Source organism: Pelodiscus sinensis, chromosome 5, assembly GCF_049634645.1.
Source record: "Pelodiscus sinensis isolate JC-2024 chromosome 5, ASM4963464v1, whole genome shotgun sequence".
NCBI classification, from domain to species: Eukaryota; Metazoa; Chordata; order Testudines; family Trionychidae; genus Pelodiscus; species Pelodiscus sinensis.
In genome coordinates, this window is record NC_134715.1 from 75,028,338 (window position 1) to 75,043,265 (window position 14,928).

A 14,928-nucleotide genomic window follows, 5' to 3' on the forward strand; every position below is an offset into this window, starting at 1 on the left:
AATGACTAGAGGGGGAATAAGATGGACAAATAACTTAACTTCTTTATTCTTCAGCTGTGCTTTTGGACAAAGGTGTAAGCAAAGCCTGAAGTCTTATATGGCAGACTGATCTCTTCCCCATATATTTACTTCATTCTCCATCTCTCCCAGTCTTCTAAGATGTCATGCTGATACTTTACTAGGTCTTTGACACATCACCCACTCCTCAAGGAGAACAGAAATCAGGCTTAAAAGGTTGGTTGGTTTTGTCCTTTCCAAAGTATATTAATTTGTTTTTAAGCCTATCCTTGTAGTTTGTTAATTTAGAATCCTAAATGGTGTTCTATCATTTAAAAAATAGTCATGTTTTTTCTCTTTAAGAAAAGTTCTTCTGCTCTCAGCTCTCCAGTGTGAAGAAGGGGGATGGAAAGAATGTCTAGGAAGATAAATTTAAAATGTTTGTGCTTGGCACATTAATACCCGATTGATTTATGCAATGTATGCACATAGCTAGAAGGGGATGAGCTATTTCCCTATCTTTTATGTCTTCCGCTCAGCACCTCTGTGAATGCTGCTACAGCCCATCTCTCCGAAGGAAGAAGCTTAGCATTGATTCAAAGCTAGTTTTAATAAGCAAGCTTTTGTGGGGATGGCATTGACTAGGTTACTCAGATCTCAGGTATTTTCAAATATACCCTTCATAAACTCACATATGTTTCTCGAGAGCTAGATCCCATTTAATAGTTACTCAGAGTTTTGTGGGCTGCTCAAAACATTGTCAGAGTGCTTCCACCTGTCTCTAGATATAACTATTCTGACCTTGGTAGTGGAGAAGACAGAAGGAACCATTACTTCAGAACCCTGGTGTCGCTACTACACAAGCCTGAATGGATACATTGGAAGTTGGGGTATCCTGCAGAGATATTGTAAGTGTGAAACTGGCACACTTATACAGCTTCTTTCACAAAAGGAACTCAAAACCACTATTTTACAGGCAAGAAAATAAGTGCAGAGGTCAAGAAACTTGACCAGTCAAAAGCTGGTAACAGATGCACTGTCTTCAGAGTTCTAGTCTAGTATTCTAATCACTAGCCATGCTTAATTCCCAAATGGTGTATGGAAACAGTGAAGGAAAATAGTCTGTCCCTCACTCAAAATTCACATCGGGGCCACTATAAGCATCTCACTGTGCTCCTCCCAGTCCTCCCAAATTATTTCTCTGTGCTTCTTCCATAGGGCTCTTTGTAGTTACAGCTGGGAAGCTCTTTATCTGCTAATCACCCTCTCCTTCAAATTACCCAGGGTACATCTACACAGCAGTGTTATTCCAGAATAACTAACGTTATTCTGAAATAACATACTGCACGTCTACACTACAAGCCTTTATTCTGAAATAATGTCAAGCTGGCGGACTTCTTAATCTGATTCATGGTAACCCTCATTTTACAAGTAAGAAGTCAAAGGACTAGTGCTCTTCCTTCAACTTCCTGCTGTGTAGACAGTGCCAAAAGCCAACTTAAACTGTTTTAACTTAAGATATGCAATTGACATAGCTGAAGTAGCGTAGCTTATTCTGACTTTAGCCCTGCTATGTAGCTGTACCTCCCCCCCCAATCTTTGTGTTATGGCATGCAAGCTCTTTTGGTCCGACCATATTTCAAAGCATGTGTAGATCTGCAGTGTTAGCTAAGTAATAAATAACATTGAGCCCACACACAGTTATGCTTTTACAAACTTTTTAATTTAAATTAATTACTTCAATTATTTATTGAAGAAATAATCTGTCCCTCGCTCAAAATTCATAGAATCCTGAATCGGGAGTAAATAATTAGTTTCGGAATTGCATTTTTTCACCCATAGGCGACACTAGCAAATTCTACTTTAACTATGATTAAACTTGTTTGGCCAGTGCACATTCTGCTGAAACGTCTCTTCAATTATACTTAGTATCTGAAATAACATTTCTCTGCCATCAACCAAAAGGCTTGTTAAACCAAGCATCATTTTCTCCACTCTTGCGTTTACTCCTCCTTCACAGTGCAGGAGTTTGGATAACCATGTCAAAACCTAACTATAGCTTGCAGGCTCCTGCACTGTGATGACATTCACTAGCTGAGAAGGGTTGGTCACTACTCCTAAAACAGCCAGAAGGGAAAGGGATTAAGTTCCGACATCCTCACTCATGGCGTGGAAGACAGTGTGAAAAACACTGTCAGATCCCACAAGGAGAAGCATGCTGTGCTACTGGTAGTTTGCAGCTCTGGGCCACAAGAACTCTGAGTGTAGTGTCATTTTGTAATCTCCTCCTAGATCAGTGGTCTACCTTTAGAGGCTCCCGGGCGCCCAGGAGGTGGGGGCCACTCACGCGCCGGGCACCCGGGAGGTGGGGGCCACTCACGCGCCGGGCACCCGGGAGGTGGGGGCCACTCACGCGCCGGGCACCCGGGAGGTGGGGGCCACTCACGCGCCGGGCACCCGGGGGCACGCCAGGGGACTGGAATGCCCTTGCACCCAGCGCCGGCATGTGCCCTAGGGCCGGGGCTGGGGCCGCCCGAGCGCCTTGTGCCGTGGGCCCGGGGCCGGCACTGCCGCCTGAGCCACATGCCTGGGGCCAGCACCGGCGCCGCTCGAGCACCGCGCGCCCGCATGTGCCCCGGGACTGGGGCCGCCCGAGTGCTGCGCATCCAGCGCTGGTGCGTGTCGTGCGCCTGGGGCTGGCACCTCCCGTGCGCCAGGGGCAGAGCCAGCCCAGGTTGTCGGCGGGCGCCCACGAATGCCCCGGCGGGCGCCATGGCGCCCGCGGGCACCGCTTTGGGGACCACTGTCCTAGATTAATTTGAAAACCCAGATTCAGTGTATATAGCTTTTGGAAGTTCCTCTCATTTCCTCTATGCTTCTGTAGCCTTAACTTTTTATCTTTAGGGTAGATATAAACTATTTATTTTTCAAAGCTTTGAACTTCTTGAAATCTGAGAATGTCCCCTCCCCCCCAATAAAGTCTCAATCTGCCTTCCTTAATCATAGCTCTTGGCTCTTTTTAGAGGCTTCCTTTCCAAACACCAGGCTCCGCTGCACAGCCTGTCTTCTCTGCTGCAGCTTTTAAACAGTTTTTTTTCCCCAAATTGGAACAGACAGCCCATACTGGTTGACATGCGTTTGCAATGCTTGCTGCTCACATCAGAAAATAACTAGCCAAACTGCCTACACTCCTAGACAGTGTAGCCTCTGAGTAGAGGAAAAGGGACAAGCACGCACCTTAGACAGGACCAGTTTGACTGGTATCAGTGAAAGTGAATGTGGGAGAAGCAGTAGGCTTATAAGCGCGCCTAGACTGAAAGCTCCAAAATATAGAAATAAATGAGGAAGTATAAAATACTTCAGAATATAACTTGCTTTAATATAAGGAAATGCAAAGAGACATCTGCATTTCTGTGTCCCCTATTCTAACTCAGCAATGCAAATTATGGAATCTTATTAATTTGGACAGATCTGTCTTTTTCTACACCAAGCTAAAATAAGTTCTGTTTGCCTGCCCAATGGAGATCGTTATGCCTTATCTTTAAACGGTAGTGCTTTGGTTTTTTCACTTTTCTAGACTAGGAGGCTTGTTTGAACATAAACAAAATAAGCCCCACTGTTTTGACAAGCTCTAGTGCTATACACAGTGGCTAAATCTACACTGGCACTTCACATAACTTTCTATCTCACAGGTTTGAACTTTCCCCCTCTCACCCAAAGCATAGCAAGTTACAAGTGTTGTAAAACACCAGTGTGAACCAGGCTACAGTGTGTTAGCTAACCCTTCGTGGAGGTGGATTACATAGAGCACTAGGAGAGTGCTCACACTTGCTGGGATCACACTTTCAGTTTAAAGCAGTGCCACAGCTGCGCTTACAACTTTAGAGTCTAGACAAAGCCAGTGTCTTTGATTTTTATGAGAATCTACACATGGGGCAAGAGCATGAACTAAAAGGGCTCTGGCTTTTTCCCTTGTTGGATAGGTAAATAATGTTAGCCTAAGCTAATTTTTACAGCACATTTAAAACCAGTTTAGGATGTATTGTTTCAGCTCCTGCATGTGGGCAGGGCCTTGAATCAGAACACATTTACAACAGTGCTTGGAGAGAAGGCAGTTATGATCATTCTTTTCATACCAAGAATCTGTTGGAGCAGGGGTGGGTAAGATACACCCGGGGGGGCTGGATCAGGCTGGCCAAGCCTTTCAGTCTGACCCGCGGCCCATCCCACTGGACACACAGGACTCAGAGCAGCTGGCTGCTCCATCTGTCTCTCTGCACTGGGGGTAGGCGGAAGCTTCATGCGCTGCAAGCCCCCCCCTTCACTCAACACCCTCTATACACCCTTATCCCCTACCTCAAACTCCCTTCGGTGCCCAAACTCTGTCCCAGACCCTGCACCCCGTCCATAGAAAACTGTAGCCCATGACCACTTACAATTTTGCAATGCAATAGCCCCCATTAAAAATTATTGCCCACCCTTGTGTTGGAATCAAGAAGGCATTTAGCCTCTATGTCCATCCAGGCCCCAATTCAGGAATGCATGCTAACACTGCTTAATTTTAAGTATTTGCATAAGTCCTATTTTTACTTGAATGAGACTTAAGCACATACTTAAAGTGCTATCCTGAAAAGGTGCATAAAATATTGTACTCTCTGTTATAAGGCACCCATTCACTTTGGTTTATAGGGAGCTAACTTATTATGGAGGAAGACTAGGATTTGTCTTGAATTAAAGCAGTATACTACACACTAATGTCAAAGGCAGGAGACTAGACAAAAAATGAACAATTACAATGTAAGAGCATCCTACTATACACTTTTTATATAACACCACACACACAAAACTTTTGTTCAGCTTTAAGCATAAAAAAGCCATCGTAGATTTCAGTAATCTTTCCGTAAAAATGAAAGAATCATCCCATTGTCAGTCAGATGTAATTTAAAGACCAGAAAGGACAAAACCATAAAATCAGATATTCAGGATTTATAGTAAAAACTCAGCCATTCAGATTATTGGCCAACAGCCAGTTATATAGTAAAAGCTAATATTATAATTTGCTATTATCCAAACATAATGGTCTAAATAGAGTCTCTTTTTTAAAAAGGAAATATGTAGATTAATCCTGGATTCTGACTATGGAATTCTCTCTAGTCACATTTGACAATTGTTCCAAGAAAGAAACCACACCGTTATATAAGTTCATCATTATTAGGTTCTTTATTGCTTGTTATTAAAATGCCATATTGTGCACACCACAGAATAACAATTGTAATCTTAATCAGTACTGGTTACCCAAGAGGCTGCTGATTGGTAGTAACAGCTGATTAAATATTTGAGGGAAAAGACCATGCTACATACAGGCTTTCACACAAGCTGACAGAAAAGCTTCCTTGGGTGTGTTGAGATCTTTTGAACTCTTACATGAAGGAAATGGAATTCACATTGGCTTTTAAAAAGGAGTGGATTGGGACAACCACAAGATATCCCAGGATGCAATATTTAATAGTTGTTTTTTTACTATCCATATTGTGTTGACTAGGAACATCATTCTTGTTCTGTGTAGAACTGTGTTTTATTCTAAGGAAGCAAAATGGAATAAACTATGCAAACAAAGGAAGCAGCTGCAGGTAACCCATTTTGATTGTCTTGTGCCTCACTTTTGGGGAGTGTAGACAATGGTAACACACTGACTGACGACAGGGTTTTTTGAGTCTTTAAGCTTACACAAAATATTTGGCAGCTGTTAATTCACATTCTTGCCTTCCTCCTGAAAATCTAACACAAGTACAAAACAAGTCAGCGTAATTAAATTGCTCTCTTGCTTGTGTTTTCCATTTTAGTGCTGCCCCTTTGCTGAACAGTTCACAGAAAGAGGGTGCCCTCATTGTTACTTATTGGTGATGACAGGCAGCAACAGTGCTCTCAGATATAGTCCCATTATGCCACAATTATCTAGTCATGCCTTAAAGGCACAAAGCTACTCAAGACTTCTTCCTTCTGGAATACTTCCCCTAAAGGCAACCAGTTCAAAGTATACCCCCTATTAACTGGAACACTGACATCTTCAAAACATTTCTGGACAGCATAATTCCACTCCTCCTGCAGATCTATACCCTTAGGAACTAAGCTGCTATGATTAAGCTCCTACCACAGCAAAAATCAAACATTTCATTTTTACATATTTTGATTAACCATATGCTTCATTAAAGCCTTCACCGCCATTTAACAACAGCTACAAATGCCAAAGAGATATTGTTTCTCTGAATAAAAATTAGAAGACACAATTCACCACCAGTTTCTCTTACAACCACTCTCCCCAATTCCCTAGAGAGAAAAAAACAACCCCTGAGCTTTCACAAAAGGACATATTAATTTAACCAAAACTGGGGTTACTATGGCAATGAGAATCTATTTTCCTCATGCCCTATTGACACCCACATTTCAGTAACTTAGAGCATAAGGTGTTACAACAGATATGGATAAATACTTGGACAAAAAACAAATTTTACCTCCATTCTGAGTTTGCATCAAGCTCATCATTACAGCTGATTTTCAAAGGGAGAGGAATTCTAAAACCTCACCAGAATAGACTCTTTTAAAATGAACCTTCTGAACCATCACCCAGAAAGAAAAATAAGACATTAACTGTGTAGAATCCTTTTCCCTACCTGTAGGGAGGACAGTAGCAGGTTAGAAGGTCCTCATCAGCTGTGGTAATCTCTCAAGCTTTAATGAGTCTTGTTATGGGTACCAACAACAGACAGAACAAAAAAATCCAAACAAACCCATCTGGGTTACAAAACAGCCTTCTAGCAACTGAGTACAGCACTGGGGGGAACTCTGCAATTTTACTATGGCTCCAAATGCAATAACTTCAGAATTCCCCAGGACTAATCTGCTTCTTCAGACCTCTGATTGTTTAAGTACCTAGGTTCTCCCTCTTTCCTGTTTTCTGGGAGTCTGCTTTAGTTCTCAGTACCTACTCTTTACACCTGTGTGAGATCAAGTAGAGAATTAACTTGCTGTTTACTGGTGATCAAGACAGGGACTTTTCACCTGGTCTTATTTCCCTTAAGAAAAATACACTCACATACTGCTTTAAGGATTGAGTCCAACAGCTAGTTCTTTTCTTGCCATTTCTCAACAGCTTAGAACCCTTGGATTTATTAGTTGATGAGTTTCTGTCTTTTCTGATGTTGCAAGCTCAGAGCATTCATTCTGAGCTATGTACCTGAGAAGCCTCTATAATAGGCCCTTCCAACCTTTTCCTGCAATAACAATGGTCATTTTGGTAATAACAGCCATCTCACTTGACCACAGTACCTCTCTCTCTCAAGTGTGGTTTAAAGTCTTTCTAGTAAACAAAGCAAGAAAAAGTCACATTATTGCACAACCAAAACTACTTATCCTGAAGATTATTGCTGTGGTACAGCAAGCAACAGTATGAACTACCACCACCCTCTTCATCCTTGATGAGTCTTTGGGAATAGGATATTGCTGGTTTCTTAGATTTTTTTTTTTCAGTTTTACAGTATGCATGTCAAACATAAGGGGGGCAGGATTTACTATAGATTAAGGTAGTTTTAACCTATATGACCAAAATGCACTGACTCCTATTTATTTCAGTGACTGTCTCGCTTTCCAGCCAACACTGCTCAAGGTACCATTAAGGAGGGGTGGCCAAACTGTGGCACATTAGCCATGCGGCTCTTTGACAGTTAAAAGTATGGCTTGTGCAGCCCCCTATGCCTCCCTGTTCTCAGCCTACCAAACTGTTTGGAGGAGCTTGGGGCTTCTGCCCTCTGGCAAGGTGGTGGGCTAGGGGCTTCTGCATAGCAGAGAGGAGGGGCTCAGGGCTTGTGCCACATGGGAGGGACCTTATGACTTTAGACCTCCTACTACTGATGCTGACAGACCACATGGCTCTACAGGACAGAAGCTCTGAGCCCACCACCCCACTGGCTAAAGCCCCAAGACCTGGGAGAGCAGGTGTGCCCCATCTCTCAAACTTCTGAAGATTATCATATGTAACTTGGAAGAAACAGCTGCATGGTTTAAATACAGAGGCACTGGCAGAAGGGAGAGTCCTTGGCTTTGGAACTTGCTTGCTATATTGTATTCCTGAACCTACTTTTGGTGACCTTCATGATACACTACAGGACTTCATTACAGGACACAATATTAGAACTTACCCGTCGCACCAGTCTTTTTGGGGGGATTAGGAGGAGGTAGGTTACAATCAGTCTTGCTTGTGGTCCGGAAGGTATTTATCAATATGTATTGTTTTGGCATCATATGCACTGAACTTTTGAGACAGGTGCAAATGGAAAAGTAAATAAATAAAATGATCAAGTGTGGGTTTGTCAAGTGAAGTCTGACAAACTAGGGATGGTGTAAAAAAAAGAGCAATGCGACTGGAGAAAGAAAACACTCAAAGGATTCACTGACTTCTGAAAAATGTGTGATTCTCTTCAGCTGTGAAATGTTACACCTGTTGTAATAATTACCCACTGTAAAGTTGAAAAGTTCCTTTATGCACATTTCATGTAACAGCCTCACAGTACTACAGATGCTTGGCCCAAGCATCAAGAACTCTGATTTCACATCATCCAATTAATTATTCTCTGGATTTAGGTCACTTTATGTATGTATGGTTCCCTGGCAGAAAAATAGGGATATTGCTTTCTTACAGGATTCTTGTGAGAATTTAATTTTATATAGCACTTTAAAGATGGAAAATTCTGCTAGGGATTATGTCTTGTTGGAATATTATAGCTAATATGCTGCACCTGGAATAAAGAGGCTGATTTTAAGTAAGTTTCCACTGGTTCAGAACACAGCCCTTCTACCTACAACAAAGTTCCTTTGAAACAAAGGAATTATCAACATCAGAGCAAGAGGTGTTCTGCAGAAGACAGAAATTTAAATGCCACCTTTGCATTCCCACCCTTTGATCCTGGGCTACTCCTGGAGTTGGAAAGCCCCTAGCATACTGCAGATTGCCCTGAGGGCCTAAGTTCCTGCATTTCTCCTGAATGCAGCATTGCATGCTGTGCCTCTATTCCCACTCATGTCCCTTATACTTGGAGGTCCTTAGAATGCATCCTTATAAGAGTCTTCTGCCGTGCTCATAATCACCCAGTCAGAAGCAGGGCCCCTTTACATCGCTATTCCTTCAGTAAAAGGGCTGCACCCTTCTGAACACAGTATTTTAAAATTCTGCAAACTTTTGAACGTTCTTTGTCAAAATGACAACATAAACATACCAGTTTCAATTATTTTTGTAAATTTCACAATACCTGTCAGCAAGTATGTCTACAACAAATACAGACTCCCCCCAGGAGTAGATAAAGAAATCTTTATGCCCACAAGGATCCTCACTGCAGGATCAAGGTATAAATTCCCCTAAAGTAGGAGAGAGGGACAGGAAGGCAGAGAGCCAATTAGTCATTTGAGAGAATGCATTACCTTAGTGAGCTCTGTCCCCAGTCTCTTCCCAGGGAAGGGATGGGTGCTGCCTACTTCTGAGGGCAAGTAAGCCCCAAGACCATCTTAGCTGTGCCTAGACCCTGTCCCTTGCTTCAGATCCCCCTCCCCCAGGATCCTTGTCCCAAGAACTCATTGCCCCTTCACTGTGCTCAGGACACAACACTATATTCTTGCCTCCCCTTTCCATCCAGGCTCCACCTCCAACCCCCAGCTTTCACCACCATTAAGGACTCTGCTTCCCCCAGAACTACCACCATTTGAGTCCCTATACTTGCCTCTCCCACACTGACTGACCCATTCCTTGCCTGCCCCACCCTCAAAAAGAAACTGACCACAGAAGCCACAGTGGGAGAATCCTGGCTCCTGAAGAATGGATGCTGCCTGTACAATGCTGCAGGAAAGAGCTCTGCCTCTAGCATATGCTGGAAGCAGACCCTTTGGCCTCCCTAAATGGTGCCTTAGCCAAAGCTCCCTGAAGCTTCATCACAGCAGCAGAGTAAGGAGCATGCACTGGGGCTGTTTCCCAGTGAGGAGCACAGGATGGAGTCTGCAGTCCCCCTCTCCTCCAGATATGGACTTGGTAGTGGTGCTGCATCTAATCTCCTAACACAGCAAAAAGGCTGGGCCTGTCCTAGAAATATCCCAGGGCCTTGCCCCTCCATGCCAGGCACACTGCAATAGTGAGTGAGAAGGACAGAGCCTCGCATACACTCCAAGCACCACCCATCCTTCCTCCTCTGGGATGGTGATTTACATCTCCCCCAATTGCTCCCAAAGCCCAGAACACCACACTGATTCAGGACTGCTGCCAGGAAGGGGTACATGACCTCTCTCACAGCTTCCCTGTCACAATCTATTATTCTGTGAGGAAACAAAACAATCTGCATGGGACATGAATTCTGCACCTGTGCAGAACTCCCCCAGGAGTATATAGTTTATAATTAGCACAAGTGTTCTTCATTTGGAAGTCAAAGGAGATATTTCATGTTTGTGTTTACAAATACATTTCTTTCTGGATTAAATGACTGTAAGCAAATATCCATCCTATTCCAAGTAGGATACAAAAACTTGATATGGTATAAATGCCTTTTTAGTGTTTGAATTTGTTGTTAAATAGCAAATTAACATCAGACTAAGCGTTATCTTCATCTTGGCTTTTATAGCATCCTTCCAATCTGCCCTTTTCTCTTCCTACCCCTTTAAGTATGGAGTCGTCCTGGAACTCATAGGACCTACCTGTGTACATGAATAAACTGAAGTTACTCTACAAGGTCAATACAGGATTCTAACATCTTACATTAGAGTGATTCAGCAGAAGAGGCCCAAGAATTTCCCATAAGAATGACTATACTGGGTCACCTCTGTCACAACTTCCCAGCCCCTGACAAACAAAGGCTAGAGATACCATCCCTATCCATCCTGGCTAATAGTTATTGATTGACCTATCTTCCATGAATTTATTTAGTTCTTTTTTTGAACCCTGGTAAAGTTCTGGCCATCCTATTACTTGGTGATTCTGATTCAAATGTTTGAGAAATGCGCTATGAAAAAACTAATCTATCCTGAAACTAAGAATTTCTTGATGTTAAAATGTTCTGGTTTAAAAATGGAGGGATGAACTGGTGTTCAAAGATGTTCAAGAGAAAAGTAATTTGTCAGACCATTTATTCACTCTGAAATTGAGCTCAACTGTTAAAGATCATTTTATCACTATTATGTCTTTTCTGTTTGACATGATCCAAATACCGCAGAACAATAAATATGTGGTCCATGAGGGATTGAGAACTTCTAGTGATAATATTTACAACAATTGCGTTTTAACATTCAAAAATTCATTGTAGTAGCTACAAGAGATTTCCCCTCAGTTATCAACCCAGGATAGTTTGACATAACCTTTCCACATTACCTGAAAAAAAATGGAGCTCCCAGTTCAAGCCATTTTTGAGAACTGAGGCAGGGGGAGGAAAAATTAGAATGTGGATTCTCAAATAGTCAGTTCAATCCACCTCAAAATTAACATACACAAAAAAAAAACCTCTCTTTTGGCAGTAGACCCCAGACAAATTTCAAGTGAAAAACAACTGTGGAAGCTTGGAGTCAGTAAGGGAAAAGGTCACAAATGACCAACATCTTAACACTACCATCAGCGCGACTGACAGCCACTGCAGGCTCAGGGGCCAGCTGTGGGGGTAGTCTGGCTCTGTGCCCTGGATGAAGTGGAGCCTCGGGCAGAAGGGGTGCAGTCAAGGGTAATCAGTCCTTAGCGCTGCCCAGAGCATGGTGCTATAGCCTCCTGCCCAGCCCTCAGAGTGGCATGGAGCAACGCTCCCATGGCAATTGAAAGGGGTCTGGGCCTCTGGCTGCCGCTACTGCCTCAATAGCAGCAGCGGTGTCCAGGAGCTCTGGACCCGTTTGAAATACCGGGCCCTCATGCAGTTGCCCCCGGCAGCAGACCTGTGCTCCATAACATCCCTTTAAGAAACAAGTGGTTTTTGAACATTACACTTTGTCATGACATTACAAATGTACAAAATATGCTTTGCATATGATTGCAAAAACAGCAGCACTCTGGAGGCCGGCACATACTGTAATATAATAATAATGAGTCTACTTCAGCATAGCAGATTTTAATAATACTTTAATAGTGCTGGTAGGAAGCCAAATTACATAATGTCCCAAAATACAAACCAGAAAACCTTTACAGAAAAAATAAAAGCTTACAGAAATAATCATATTTAAAAAAATATGATTACCTATGGGATAAAAACATCTTCTAAACAAAGCCATTAGGCATACTTAATTTTAAAAAAATCAAATTAAAGAAAAGGCACTCAAATCTAGTCCCAACCCTCAAAATAAAATCAAAAGGATGTTATTTTATGCAACATTTTTGAAAATGAAGGCACTGTGCCAGCATTAAAAAACAAGCTAAAAATCACAATTACTACTTTTGGCAGACCACCTCAATATGCTTTAACTCTTTTGTTTCTCTCGGAGGACAAAAAATGATTCAGTTACCTTACAGGTTAATTCTGAGAGTGAACTGTGTTGGATTATCTAGTAGTCTTCTAAACTGAATTCAAGAGAATATTCTCAAAAAAAAATTAGACACAGACACCGTATATTACAACGTAAAACAGCAATTAAAAAAAATCACTGCAACAGTATATTTTGACACCACAATATTTTAAACTGTTGTAACATTTTAACTAGAATATTCTAGTGCTATTGTAGACTGAATATCAATAGTTGCATGGACATTTCTTACACTTTATGTGGATTAGCTATGTAGATACCTACATTGAATAAGGACAGAGCTATATATGTAAGTGAGAGTTTCCAGCATATTATTGTCTACAATAGACTGTCTACAATAATTCGGACTCCATTTAATAGAAGAGGTGACAGACGCAGTAAGAATCAAACCATTTTCTTGTAGAACAAATCCAATATTATGTTTCCTCTATATAGTTCCAGATTTTAAAACAAGCTTAAAAAAATACAGCAACTAAAAGTTTAAATGTAGATTCTGTATCACAAGACTGACAGAAAAATTTGAGGCCTTACATTCTTTAGATGTCTACTTTAGCTGTAGTGGCTATTAAAAAGTTATGTGTAACTTCAAGATGAAAGGCATTAGCAGCTTCTCAGAAAGGGAAAATCACAATCTTCTAGAGATTTAATGAGACGTAACTCACAGAGGCTTCTGACTTGGTCTGGCGTTAATTGAATCAAAGTCAATGATGATCTTATTGCACTTTGGTTTGAATTTCCTGAAAATAAGATAAAAATAAAGGATAGATATTAGCCAGTGAGTAGTTAAATATTTTGTTTGCTTTGGCTCCAACTAAGTTTTTTGAAGAAAAAAATTTCCTTGGATTCACTTAGCGTTTTATCTCTATAGGAGCCAATTATAGTGCACCATACTGAGAGAAACCCGGACAAGAAAGACTAAGACAAAAAGACACATGGGGTTGTTTAGTCTGTATGTTCTTCAGCTATTGGAGTTCATAAATTACCCAGGAGTCAAAGGATTTCTAACAACTTAGCTGTAGGAGGTGGCATCATGTTACCAGTTTTTCTGCAAAATTTGATCTCTTTTCTTTCCTGCCAAGTTTTAAAAGGAAACTTTCAAAGTTTACTTCAATACTTTTTGAGCAAAGGGAATAAACTGCAATATGCACTGTAAAAGAAATAACTACAATGGTTAAGAGGGAATCATTTAAAAAGTATAACTTTGGAATTATAAAATTAATATTGCCACAAAATGCATCTTTTTACACCATTAGAGCATCTGCTACTGCAATTAACAAGGAAGGTATTCAGGGACCAAATATTTAATTTACAATTACAAATAAACAAAGGATTATGCAAATGAAGTGGTTTTAGGGTCTCAGGCTTCAAAATTCAGATCCAGAGATTTGTTAAGTACAACTTGTATCCTTAATAATCAATATGACAGGTGAAAACAGTAAACACAGTAAAGAACATGTTGTTGACCACAGATACACTAATCGATTATAATGTCCATTTTTTCCAGCCCAGCAAATTGAGAAGCAAGGAATACTACTCACCATAGGGAAATTATGGTAAGATTTCATTTGTAATGGAATGATTTATGCCTTAGTTAGCCAAGTAACTTTAATGGCAGGAAATACACTGATTTTAAAAGTGAATTTCAAATACAGCTGTATTGGTTCATGGGTGTTTCTTAGCCCAGCAGGTAGCTTTTCATCCTAAAATTTTCTGTCAGAATTGATGTATTTGTAAAATGTAAGAAGGTTTTATATTAATATTGTAAAACTTTTTGGAATTCTAAAGTCTCCCCATGACTGCGTAATTAGTCTCTCCCATAGCATGTTATTGGCATCAAACTAGCTGTCAAACTAGCTGTCTTGAGATATCTCTGTCACTATGCTTAAAAAACTTAACAGATCATTCAGATTCTCATCACTTCAGGATACATATTCCAGGTTTTATTCTTTTAAGAAAGCGGACTGCAGAAGACTGGACAATGATAGAGACTGATATGCTCCTGGTTAAACTCCAGTTCAGACTGGTTATATCAGAAGCAGTTCTGCCAAGAAGGGAGGGGGGGCAAAGAGGACAAAGGGAGCCGTTGCCCTAGGTCCCAGCGATTCAAAAGGTCCCAGGACTCCCAGCTGCAGGAACAGTGGTGACTGGAGCCCCAGGCTGAACCCCTTGTGGTACACTCCAGGCAACTCTCATATCTGGTTGAGGGATAAGAGGGCAGACATGTTACACTCTGGGCAGCGCTGAGGGCTGGCTGCCCCCAGTCCTACCCCTTTCACCAAAGGCCCTGCCCCTTCCAGAGCATGGAATCACCCCCCTCTCCCCCCCCACACACACATCTTGCCCTGAGCCTGGCAAATCTGTTGGTCCCCCTGGACAGAAAGTTATTACCCTTCCAACATGGTT

The 14,928-nt window shown here is 41.6% G+C and overlaps 1 protein-coding gene across 2 annotated transcripts in view; it reads right to left on the reverse strand.

Annotated features, from left to right (window-relative positions):
• Positions 1-12,109: 12,109 nt before the first annotated feature.
• DCTD (dCMP deaminase) overlaps positions 12,110-14,928 on the reverse strand; it is a 32,556-nt gene continuing 29,737 nt past the window's right edge. For both annotated transcript variants that reach the window (XM_075930271.1, XM_075930270.1), the window contains one exon: positions 12,110-13,262. In XM_075930271.1, the coding sequence (XP_075786386.1) occupies positions 13,184-13,262 (79 nt within the window). In that variant the 3' untranslated portion in view covers positions 12,110-13,183. The remainder of the gene's footprint in view (positions 13,263-14,928) is intronic.